The 11462-nt window shown below is 56.4% G+C and overlaps 1 protein-coding gene across 2 annotated transcripts in view; it reads left to right on the top strand.

Moving 5' to 3' along the window:
• Nucleotides 1-635: 635 nt before the first annotated feature.
• Nucleotides 636-11462, top strand: part of MOB2 (MOB kinase activator 2) — a 70470-nt gene continuing 59643 nt past the window's right edge. For both annotated transcript variants that reach the window (XM_023183360.1, XM_023183358.1), the window contains exon 1: nucleotides 636-753. In XM_023183360.1, coding sequence (XP_023039128.1) covers nucleotides 737-753 — 17 coding nt within the window. In that variant the 5' untranslated portion in view covers nucleotides 636-736. The remainder of the gene's footprint in view (nucleotides 754-11462) is intronic.

Here is an 11462-nt window from a genome sequence, read left to right as displayed (position 1 = left end):
AGTGACCCCATCAGGTCAGCCGACTTCACCCCCTCCACGGTCAGCCCCGCCGGCCGCCCTGTATCCAGCCGGGGGAAGCAGTCCCTCTCCGCTGTCCCCCAAGTTCTGTGTTCTCCCTGTCCTGGTTCTGAGCTCCTCCGAGCATCTTCCCGGGGGGAAGAATGGGGAATCCGGCCCTTTGACAGGCAGTCACTGAGTAACTGCTGTGGGCCGGGCCCGGGACAGAGTGGCCAGGAGGTCAGATGCCCAGGGGACATGGGGACACCCAGGGGCTCAAAGGGAGAGACAGGGATGGGGGAGGGACAGCCAAGAGCGAGGTGATACACAGCCCACCGAGCGGGGACAGCGCAGGGAGCGAGGAGCGAGCCAAAGGAGGGAGAGGACAGCCTGGGTGCGAGGGACCGTCCTGTAGCAAGGGGAGCGCCAAAGGCGGGAGGTAACCCTCCAGGGCGTGGGGGACAGCGCGGAGAGAGCCCAAGGGGGAGAGCACAGCTGGGGAGTGGGAAGACAGTCCGGGTGCGCGGGGACTGCCCATGGAGCCAGGAACACACGCGGGGCAGGAAGCGCAGGGTGCGAGGCCGGGACTACGCGTCCCAGCAGGCGGCGCGCGGGCGCGTCACTTCCGGCGGCGGCGGGCGGCGCGTGTGCGAGAGAGCGGGCGGGCGAGTGTTTACTTCCGGACGCCGGGGCTGAGGCCGATCGCGTCGGGCGGCGGGCGCGGCGGCCCCGCGCAGCCATGGACTGGCTCATGGGGTGAGTCTGCGGCCGGGCCGGGCTCGGGCGGGCGCCGGGCGGGGCGGCCGGGGCGCGGGTGGGTTGCGGGGCTCGGTGCGGGCACCGCCGCTCAAGGGCATCGGGCCCGGGCGGAGCGGACGCGCCTGTCCTGGGCGGGCCGGGCCGGGCCGGGGCGGGCGTCTCGGGGACAGCCCGGTTCTGGTCCCGTCAGAGGCCTGGCCCGGCCGCCCCGGGCGCCCGGCTGTCGGTGAGCCGGGGCCTCGCAGGTTGGGCTGCCCGCTCCGCTCCTTGCGCGGGGCTCGCTTCTGGACCAAGTAACTTGAATACCGGTAGAGACAAGTTCCTTAAGAAAAAGGAAAAAGAAGGGAAAGACCCCCAGTTTTCTGAGGTCCCCGCGGGGCCGTGGCCGGGGAGGGGAGCAGGACTGGCTGTTGCGGGCTGCGGACCGCGGAGGGTCCCGGCGAGGCGCAGATCTTGCTGCGGTCCACGGGCGGCCGGGGCAGGAGGGTGGAGTAGGAAGGAAGCCAGAGAAACTGCTCGCTCTTAGCTGGGGAGCCGCGGCCGCCTTCCCCTCCCATCCGCTTCTGTGTTTAGCTTGCTGGAAACCGGAGGAGCGGTGCAGCAGCTAAAGCGTCGCCGCTTTGCCCGCAGCAGTTATTCTGGCTAAAGTGGTTTTTTTTAAAAAAAAAAAAAAAAAAAAAACTTTTTTGCTTTGTAAGGACAATAAGGACAGGCATTTTCACCCGACAGCGTGGTCCTTGCGCATCTCTGCCTGTCCCTGTAGCTACCCCTCTGGTGCCTGCCCAGAGTCGGCGTCCTCATTCCAGGGGCCTGGGGTGGGAGTGGGGAGCCGTTGCCCTTGGTTTTGGCCGGTGGAAGGGCTTGTGTAGACACCGAAGTTCGGAAAGTGAGATGAAAGGCGTGATGGGCATTTCGCTTCAGTGTCTCTCAGGCCCTTGGGAGTCGAAGGGCGGCGTGGGGGCGCGGGGGCGGTGCGGGGTGTTGTCAGGATAACCAAGGAGAGGAATTAGAACCGTTCTTGGCATCGCATTGCGTGGACTCTAGTGACAGGGAGACCAGGGTAGACAAGCAGCGTGGGATGAATCGAGAGACCGCAGAAGTGCCCAGTGCAGCGGGGATCAGCCTGGAGCCAGAGTGCCGGGGTCAGGGCAGCTGTGCTGGTGGCTCAGGGGACCAGCCATGGGGTGGGAGGCCTCATGGCTTTTTTTTTTTTTTTTTTTAAGGCAGAGTCTCACTCTGTCGCCCAGGCTGGAGTGCAGTGGCGCGATCTCCGCCTCCTGGGTTCCAGCAGTTCCCTGCCTCAGCCTCCCGAGTAACTGGGATTACAGGCTGCTGCCACCATGCCCGCCTAATTTTTGTATTTTTAGTAGAGAGCGGGCTTCATCATCTTGGCCATGTTGGTCTTGAACTCCTGACCTCGTGATCCGCCCGCCTCAGCCTCCCAAAGTGGCTGGGATTACAGGTGTGAGCCACTAGGCCCCGCCGGCTCATGACTTCTTGAGGAGGCAGCACTGCTGTTCCAGCCCTGCTGCTTATTAGCTGTGTAAGTGGTCACTTCACCTCTTTCTTTAAATCACCTTCTTTTAAAACATCACCCATAAGGCGGACACTGCACGACTTGCAGTGCATGGTTGTGGAGGGAGAGACCAAGGTAAAGGCTTAGCATAGCGCTTGGCATGTGGTAAATGTTGGCTACTGTTAGTGTGGAGAGGTGTTTCGTGCAAGACCTCTGAAACCCACGGACAATCGAGGCCACACAGCTGTGTTTGCTTTATTCTGAATCATAGGCGCGCGCTTGCTTTCTGCATTTACTGGGAGGGACTGCGTTGGAAGCACCCAGGCCTTGGAGTGGGAAGTAGACTCTTGAGCGGGTGAGTTGAACCTACAGGGATTTGTATCAGTGGAACCGGCCCATTCAGCGGGTTCCCTCGGAGGCAGCTGACTGCGTTTTGTGAATGTGTGATTATTGCCTGTGTACATTCATAAGTAGCAGGTACTTTGTACCTGGAAGCTGACCAGCAGTCAGTCTTTTTAAACTCACTGAGGTCTTTGCTTTGTGGATTTTGCTGTCATCATTGTGAATATTCAGAAATTAACTGCTACTAGGCTTTCAGGGGACTGATTTTTTTTTTTTTTTTGAGATGGAGTCTCACTCTGTCGCCCAGGCCAGAGTACAGTGGCACGTTCTCGGCTCACCACGACTTCCGCCTCCTGGGTACAAGTGATTCTCCTGCCTCAGCCTCCCAAGTAGCTGGTATCACAGGCGTGCACCACCAGCCCAACTGATTTTTGTGTTTTTAGTAGAGATGGGGTTTCGCTGTGTTGGCCAGGCTGGTCTCAAACTCCTGACTTCAAGTGATCCACCTGCCCTGGCCTCTTAAGCTGTGGGGATTACAGGCGTGAGCCACCATGCCCAGCCTGGGGGACAGATAGATTCTTGTGACCCTTGTTAAGACTTCGGTAACCAAGTAGTCCTCCAGGGAAGGACGGTGGTGCACTCATCTCATGGGCCCTAGGCTGGGTCTGGGTGCCAGGGGAAGGCTGGCGAAGACCTTGGAGCTGCTGTCTTAGAGGGCCCTGGCCAGGGAAGGGGTGTCTGCCGCTGCCTGGCTGTAAAAGTGGGCAGTTCCAAGAGTGCAGTGAGATTCAAAAGTGGGATTAGGGTGGAGTGCAGTTATCTTTGCATACGTGGTTTTAAATCTGTTGGATGTTGTGAATCATGAATTCTTTAACAATTCCTTAAATATGTGCTGCTTTTTTTTTTTTTTTTTTTTTTGAGACGGAGTCTCACTCAGCCGCCCAGGCTGGAGTGCAGTGGCACAATCTCGGCTGGTTCACTGCAACCACCGTTTCCTGGGTTCAAGCGATTCTCCCATCTCAGCCTCCCGAGTTGCTGGAATTACAGGCACCTGCCACCACGCCCGGCTAATTTTTTTTGTATTTTAGCAGAGATGGGGGTTTCACCTGTTGGCTAGGCTGGTCTTGAACTCCTGACCTCAGGTGATCCACCTGCCTTGGCCTCCCAAAGTGCTAGGATTACAGGCGTGAGCCACCGCGCCTGGCTGTGCTTCCTGTTTTAGGTGGTACAGTTCAGTGGTCAAGTACTGCTTTTCCTCCAGAGCCTGTTTTTAAGCTGGTATCCAAGGATGCAGAGCAGAGAGGGCCCAGGGGCTACTCTGTCTCTCTGCTCATTTCACATGTTTATAAGTTGTAAAAGCTGAAGAGTGAGCGAGCCGCAGAGACCCACAGGTCTCTCTCATTCGCTCGCTTAATCGGGCTCTGCCACTGGAGAGAGCTCAGCAGTGAGTGGAGGAGCTTGCTTCTGTCTGAGCAGCTTTTGTGTGGTCATTGCCAGGGCTCTCGTTGGCCGTTAATCCTTCAACTAGGTGTCAGTCTGGGATTGGGGAAATTGTTATTTTTGACTATTTCTTGATATTTTTAATTAATTTAGAGCATTCATTGTCAGTGAAGTAGTTAGTTTGGAATACAGGTCTCTGCTGTCTTAGAAGTTTTTTTTTAAAGAAAGGATTTCTTTGAATTAGTTCATCTCAGATGACAAAGTGTGGACTCGACGGTAGCAGCAAACAGTGCCTTTGCCTGCTGTGTTCTCTTGTGATCATCGTTAGAACCGGAAGAGTGTTCTGTAGATGTGCAAGTGAAAAGCCACGTCTTCCTTGTCACTGGGAGAAGAGCTAAGAGCCTGGCCTGCTGAGCATTCTAGCAGCCTTACCATCAGCGCTCCTGAGGAAGGGGGGCCCTGCAGGGAAACCTGCTCGGGAAACCGGAACAGAGCCCAGCACGTCAGGACTGGTGGTGATGAGCATGGCTGGGGTTTTTCTGGAGGTGTGCAGGCGTGGCTCTCCACTGTCCGTTTCTCATAGGGTTCCTTTGCTGGGCGTTGCTTTGAGTTTGCTGGTGAAGTAGCTGTAAAGGTAAACTTTTTTTTTTCTCTCTCTTTCTTCCTTTTATGAAGAGTAATTCGTAACTTGAAAAAGTTTCCACGTTTTGTAGACAAGCTCTGTTCCATTCTGGGCAGCCAGTGACAGGACGTCATCCCTCGCCACTGAGTTGTAGGCAGGTGGAGAGGAGAAGCTTGAGCTGTGGTGGTTTCCGTGGAGGCTAGCGGAGGGAGGAACTCTACCACATAGTGTTTGGAGTTTAGGAGAAACTTTTGTCTTGTCTTTAACTGACAACAGGCATTTGTGAAAAGGTGTGTGTGCAGTCAGTGTTCCCCAACAGAACGCACAGCCCAGGAGCAGCTGTGCATCCGGGAATACACGAGAGGAAACACACTTCCTCCCCTCCTGACTGATGGGAATGTAACTGCCCTCCCGCTGGCCCTGCATAGGGCCCAGTGTGGTGGAGTTTGCGGGGAAAGGCCCCTCTCCTGCAGGCAGCTTCACCAGCTGGCCACAGCCGGGGCAGGGGGCACACATCTCTGGCATGCTTCCTTGGGGCTCTCCTTGCTCCTTCTGAGGCTGCATGATGCCTTGACACCAGTGTCCTGGTCACCCTCCAAGCAGCAGGTGAGCTGTGGGTTAGCGGGCCAGGGCTGTGGCACCACAGTGCTGGTGATTGAAGACAGACTGCAGGTGAGTGGAGAGGGCCTCTCCGAGGCCGCCGGCCTGTGCTTACTAACTCAGCTCTGATTGAAGACAGACTGCAGGTGAGTGGGGAGGGCCTCTCCGAGGCCGCTAGCTTGTGCTTACTAACTTGGCGCTCCCAGCTGCCTTCAGGTGTCCTCCTCTCTAACAGATAAAATCTCGTGAGGGTGTGTCTCTGCAGGAATGTGAATGGAGTATTGACAACTTTGTTTTTCTTCTTTCTTTTCTTTGCTGCATGGGAGGATGTTACTGGTAGGTTGACAATTGATTCCGATTATGAGGACACCCAGGCTGAACTTGCTTGAATCTCTAGAGTTCTTTTAGCAGCCTCATTGAGGTACAATTTACATACCATAAAGTTAACTTAAGTTTACAATTAAATAATTTTTAGTAAAATTACAGGGCCGAGTAATCATCACCACAGTTTAATTTGAGAACTTTGCCATCGTGCCCCAGAGAAGCCTCATGTCCGTTGGTACTGCTCCCCATCCCCACCTTCAGCCCCGAGGCGGCCACCAGTCTCCTGCCATCTGTGTGGATGAACTGACTCATGTGAATGGAATCCAATACACGGGCTGTGTGCCTGGCCCACGCGGCGCAGTGTTGCGAACGTCCGTCCATGGCGTTGCGTGTGTCTGCAGCTCTGTCCTCTTCATCACCAAGTGCGATTCCGTCCTGTGGAGATGTGCACCTGCCACTCTTCTTCCACCACTGATCCACGGTTTGTGACCGTGACTTTTAGGACAGTGAGCTGGGCCTCTTAGCCGGGGGCCCCAGGTTCCTGAGTTCATGGGCTGTGGTGTACCAGGCTCTGTGATGGGGTGAAGGTCCAGAGATGGAGACACAGCCATTCCCGCTTTCCTAGAGCTCTCAGGCTGGTAGAGAAGGGCCACAGGCCACAGGAGAATTGAGTGGGTGAGTGCAGCCGAAAGCAGGGGGCTCGGTTAGAGCAGGTATGAAGGGCTTTTCCAAGAGGAAAGGAGGAAGGAGGTGGCCCAGGAAGAGGCAGCAGCACATGCAGAGGCATGAGCAGAGAAGCCGTGGCCCAGGGCCTCTGTATCTCCAGCAGGCAGCCCTGGAAGGTCTGGTTTCAGGAATAGCCTCTTTCCATCAGGGCTCCACCGGGGAGCTCTTAGGCCTGGGTTTCAGAGGTGTTTACCTAGGGTGGTGTTGCATTCAGAGTCCTCTTTTTCAAAAAAAAGTTCTCCATCACCTCCTCCTGTTTCCAAATTCCCCTTAAAAAGAGCAGTGGTCGGTCAGGCACAGTGGCTCACGCCTGTAGTCCCAGCGCTTTGAGAGGCCGGGGCGGGCAGATCACGAGGTCAGGAGACTGAGACCATCCTGGCTAACACAGTGAAACCCCATCTCTACTAAAAATACAAAAAATTAGCCGGGCCTGGTGGCGCCTGCCTGTAATCCCAGCTGCTCGGAAGGCTGAGGCAGGAAAATCACTTGAACCTGGGACGTGGAGGGTGCAGTGAGCGGAGATCGCGCCACTGCACTCCAGCCCGGGTGACAGAGTAAAAAAAAAAAAAAAGCAGTGGTCGTGGATAATGGAGCCCTTTTTAGAAGGAGCCTCCCCATAAACCCCCTAGGAACCCTTGCACACGTGTCCCTGAAGCTGGGGGTGAGCCCCCCAGGGGAGCTGCAGGCGGCGTCCGCGGGTCAGGGGCTGGTAAACAGCAGGACTGCGTTTCTCATCGTGAGTGTATCTGAGACAGTGCAGCCCCCACTTCTGGTCTTTGCTTTAGTGTTGCCACCACCAGGTGCCACTCTTGTGTCCTGACGTGTGAAGGCCTCTTCCCAGCCTTGGGAAAGCCAGCCACACTAGGGTCTGCCTGCCAAGTGCTGCTGTCAGATGGAACAGGGGTGTGGTGCACCAGCAGACCCCCTCTCCGGAGTAAGCCATGGTCTCTGCTGTGGTCATGCGGTATGGTAAGAGGGGCGTGGAGGCCACTGTGAGGGAGGACCCCCGTGCTATGCCGCTGTCACCCCAGTGTTTCCTTTGTCCACACAGTGGTGTGAGTTAGAAACTTCAGGGCCCACTGCAACTTTTGTTAGGGCCACTGAGTGCTGGTTGGGAGCCGCAGGGCCGTGGCCTTTGTTTCTCCGTGGTGATTTGTGTGTGTGTAGCCTCCTGCCAGTGCTAGACCTGTCTGGAAGGGAAGGGCGTGTGCTGTTCCCGTCTGTCTTGGCCAGAAGGGCCTCCCATTCTTTGCCTTCACTGTGTTTGTTTTTTCTCTGCACAGGATATCTCCTGGCTGGGGCACACCCATTGGTGTTCAGCGGAAGTAGAAACAATTGGTAAAAACATGAAATGTGGAAGCTTAAAGGGAAAAGAAGGAGATGGTGGGCAGGGCTTCCGGGCCACGTGTGATCTGTGGCATTGCTTGGCCCGTGGACTGTGGCCACACTCGCATTGCTGTCCCTGGCTCTCTTCTCTTTGAAGCTCCCTGGGCTGGAATGTCTGTTCATTCATCCCTGCAGTTGTTTGCAGATGTCCCGGGGCTAACGTGAGGGAGCTAAGTGCCACAGCTCCTGTTTTTTGCCCTGTCTGGTGGTGATTTTGGTCTGTGTCATCGAGCATTTTGCTGTGGCAGGCAGGGAGGCAAAGAAGAGCTCCCACAAAGGTATTCAGCTTTTCCCTGCAGAAAGCAGGCGAGCTGGAGGGTTGGAAAGCACAGAGGCACCATGCTGTTTCTCTTTTGCCTGTGACCTTTGCAGGGCTGGGGGACTTTTCTTCCAAGCACCCTTTCAGCAGCGCCTCTTCCCCTCCAGACATGGTGGCTGTGCAGGCCGTGGGCTGGCAGACCCTATCCCCACAGCAGCAGAGTCTCAGGAGCCCACGTGGGGCTGTTGTCCTGGGGTTTGGCCTGCACCGTCTGCGGAAGCTCCGAACTCCTGCTTTGCTGGGATTTGTCCTCAGCCCATGGAAAGGCCTGATGGTGCCAGGTGGCCCCGAGGAGCCGGATGCCTGAGCCTGGGGCCAGGCCTGGGCGTGAGCCCAGGGAGCATAAAATTAGCTTGGGTGTGGGTTGAAAGCTGCTGGTGTGAGCATGGCTTGTCTGTGTTGAGTTTGTCATGCACAGCCCTGGCCTCTCCCCACAGTCTGCGTCCGGCCCTCTACATGGGAGGCTGCTCTGGGTTCCTCCTCCCAGCATGTCTGCCCTTCTGCTGCGTGCCGTGTTCTTTGTGCCACATGTGACAGGACCATTTGTCATAGCAGCGGTGTCATGAAACACAAGAGTGTGGGCCTGAGAATCTGGGTTGAGTGAGATTCCTGTTGGAGACCCGCATGCGTGCAGCCTGCTCTGAGCGCTCGGGACACGCATTAACAGAGGCAACAGGGGCCACCCCTGGGCAGCTTCCCCACTGCCGAGGGGGACGGGAGTAAGGAGGTGTGGGATGCGGTGCCTGGAGGGAGTGCGCGGGAGTTCCGAGGGGCACTGGAGTAAGGAGGTGTGGGATGGAGTGCCTGGAGTGGGTGTGCCAGAGAGCCAAGGGTGACGGGAGTAAGGAGACATGGGATGGAGTGCCTGGAGGGGGTGCGCGGGAGAGCCAAGGGTGACGGGAGTAAGGAGGTGTGGGATGGGGTGCCTGGAGGGGGTGCACGGGAGAGCCGAGGGGGACGGGAGTAAGGAGGTGTGGGATGGGGTGCGCAGGAGAGAGCTGTTTGAATAGGGGCTCTAGAAGGCCTCTTTGAGAAGGTGCCATTGAGCTGAGACCTGTGGAGGTGAGGGAGGGTACTCGCCATGCAGGCCTGTGGAGGGAGCCCTGGCTCCCTGGTGCCTTGTCTCAGAAGGGCTGCCTTTGCCTCCTCCCCCTCATGGTTCCACAGACTTGTGGGTTTTTATTTATTTAATATTTTTCAGTTGATTGTCGTCTGTAATGATATTTTGATGAATGGGCTGTGTCACATTTAGCCAGCAGGAGTGCATGTGACTCAGCTCCTGTATCAGTGGAGCAGGTAAAGGGCAGGGAGGGAAGCCTCTGTGAGCAGAACCGGTGAGCCTGGCTGTGTGTCGCCTGGATCGCCTCCGAGCTGAAGAGCTGTGCCAGCAAAGCCTTTGAGCTCATTTGGGCACGGGGGACCATCTGAGGACGGGACCAGCAAGGAGACCTCAGAGTGCGCTCAGGAGTGCGCACATTGCTCTCACAATTTGGCAACCATCTTGTGGATATTGTGGGTTAAAAGAAATAATCAGTGTCACTGGTAGCCAAGTTTTTAATGTTAAGAAAGATAACAGTATAGAATAAAATGAACCCCTGCAGGGTTCTGTGGGGAGTATGACCGTGAGGGCATCATTCTGTGCGCAGGCTGCGCTCCCCGCCAGTGGTGGGCTTCCCGGCGGGCGGCCTCGGCTCTGCGTGTGACATGCTAGGCCTGCAGCACCGTGTGCCCTCCTGAGCGGCTCTGCTCTGGTTGATGCTCACAGCAGAACACACGACTTCATGGTCCCCGCTTCTGCCCCTGGCAGGGGCAGCGCGGCCAGGGTGTGGTGTGCATCCCACGCCCATGACTGGCAGGCAGGCCGCATGGTCAGCCACCAGGGTCAGGTGTCAGGCGCTGCACCAAACGCGCATGTCTCTGATCTTGGGCATGGCTCAGCAGCCCCTGGCTTGGCTGTGGGTGGGTCTTGCTGACCTCTTGCTGAGTCATCAACCCTGGAACTTCTGGGCCCGGAATGAGGACTCATCACCTTTCCCACATCTGTGGGCTGGTGGGTGGGGCTTTGGCCCCACAGGTTATTCCTGCACGGCCACCAGTGGTGATGGGGCTGGCAGCCCTTGGGCCTTGCTGCCGTGGCTGTCTGCTGGGGCGCCACAGTCCCCCCCGTGGATCTCTCCAGGTGGAGTTTTATGTCCTCACCCTAGAGCAGTTTTTTTGACTTCTTGCTGTCAGGACCCCTTAAAGTCCTTGTTGAGGCTGGGCGTGGTGGCTTGTGCCTGTAATCCCAGCACTTTGGGAGGCCAAGGTGGGAGGATCACTTGAGACTAGGAGTTCAAGCCCAGCCTGAGCAACATAGGGAGCCCCCATCTGTACAAAATAGTAAAAATTAGCCAGATTTGGTGGTGTGTGCCTCTAGTCCCAGTTGTTTGGGAGGCTGAGGCGGGAGGATTGCTTGAACCCAAGAGGTTGAGGCTGCAGTGAGCTCCGTACCGCTGCACTCCAGTCTCAGTGATAGAGTGAGACCCTGCCTCTAAAATTAAAAAGAAGTCCTCATTGAGTTTACGTGAGTTGAGCTATTAATGTTCATCTTTTTAGAAATTAAAATTGAGAATGTTAAACAACTTTAATTCATTTAGGAAGAATTAAAAACGCAGCATATCTTAAGTATCATTTAAAAAAATTTTTTTAAAATCTGTTATCTTCTAGCGTCAGACAGAGTGGCTTTACTTTTTGCAAATCTCAAGAGCTGGATTCTGTCAGGTTCTGTGTTTATCCTGCTGTAATTTTACAGGCCAGGTGGCTTCACAAGGCTTTGGCACCTGGCACCTTTGTGTTATTGTAAAGAGAGTGCTAACCTCATGGTCCCAGGCCACACTTTGGGCTCTAGGGCTCCCCACCGTGGCCTCTCTTTGCCTCTGCCAGGAAAGTCTTCATCCCAGGAGAGCCATTGTGGAAATGGCTGGAAGACGGTACATCCTTTCAGCCACTTTCTGTTGGTCAGGGAGTCACAGAGCCACCTGGATCTGGGGGTGGGAGTGGGTAGGAGTGGACAACCTACCTCTGGATGGAGGAGGGCTCCAGGAGGCCCTGGTCCTCCTGCCTCCTTCAGGAGGCCCTGGCTGGCCACCCCAGAGACCCAGGCTTTTTCTCTCTCCCCCTAACTTCTGGGCAGGGCTCGGCCCTCGTCCCGTGCTACCTTCCTCTTCCTGCCGTTTAGTTTTCCGCCCAGGGCATACGGCTGGCGCCACTGTGGGCCATGGGGTTGTGTAGGTGGGGCGGGTGCTGTCTCCAGGTGCCACCGAGGGCCGCTGAGGCAGAGCCAACACTGGATGGCCTGCGCTTCCATTGCTGAGCTTTCGTGGCGCCCACTCAGGTGAGTGTCGGCCTGTGCAGGCCGTGGCCCGGCATGTTCTATGGCTTCACCCAGGCTT

This window comes from Piliocolobus tephrosceles, chromosome 13 (genome assembly GCF_002776525.5).
Source record: "Piliocolobus tephrosceles isolate RC106 chromosome 13, ASM277652v3, whole genome shotgun sequence".
Taxonomy (NCBI): domain Eukaryota; kingdom Metazoa; phylum Chordata; class Mammalia; order Primates; family Cercopithecidae; genus Piliocolobus; species Piliocolobus tephrosceles.
This window is presented reverse-complemented; position numbering and strand designations above follow the sequence as displayed.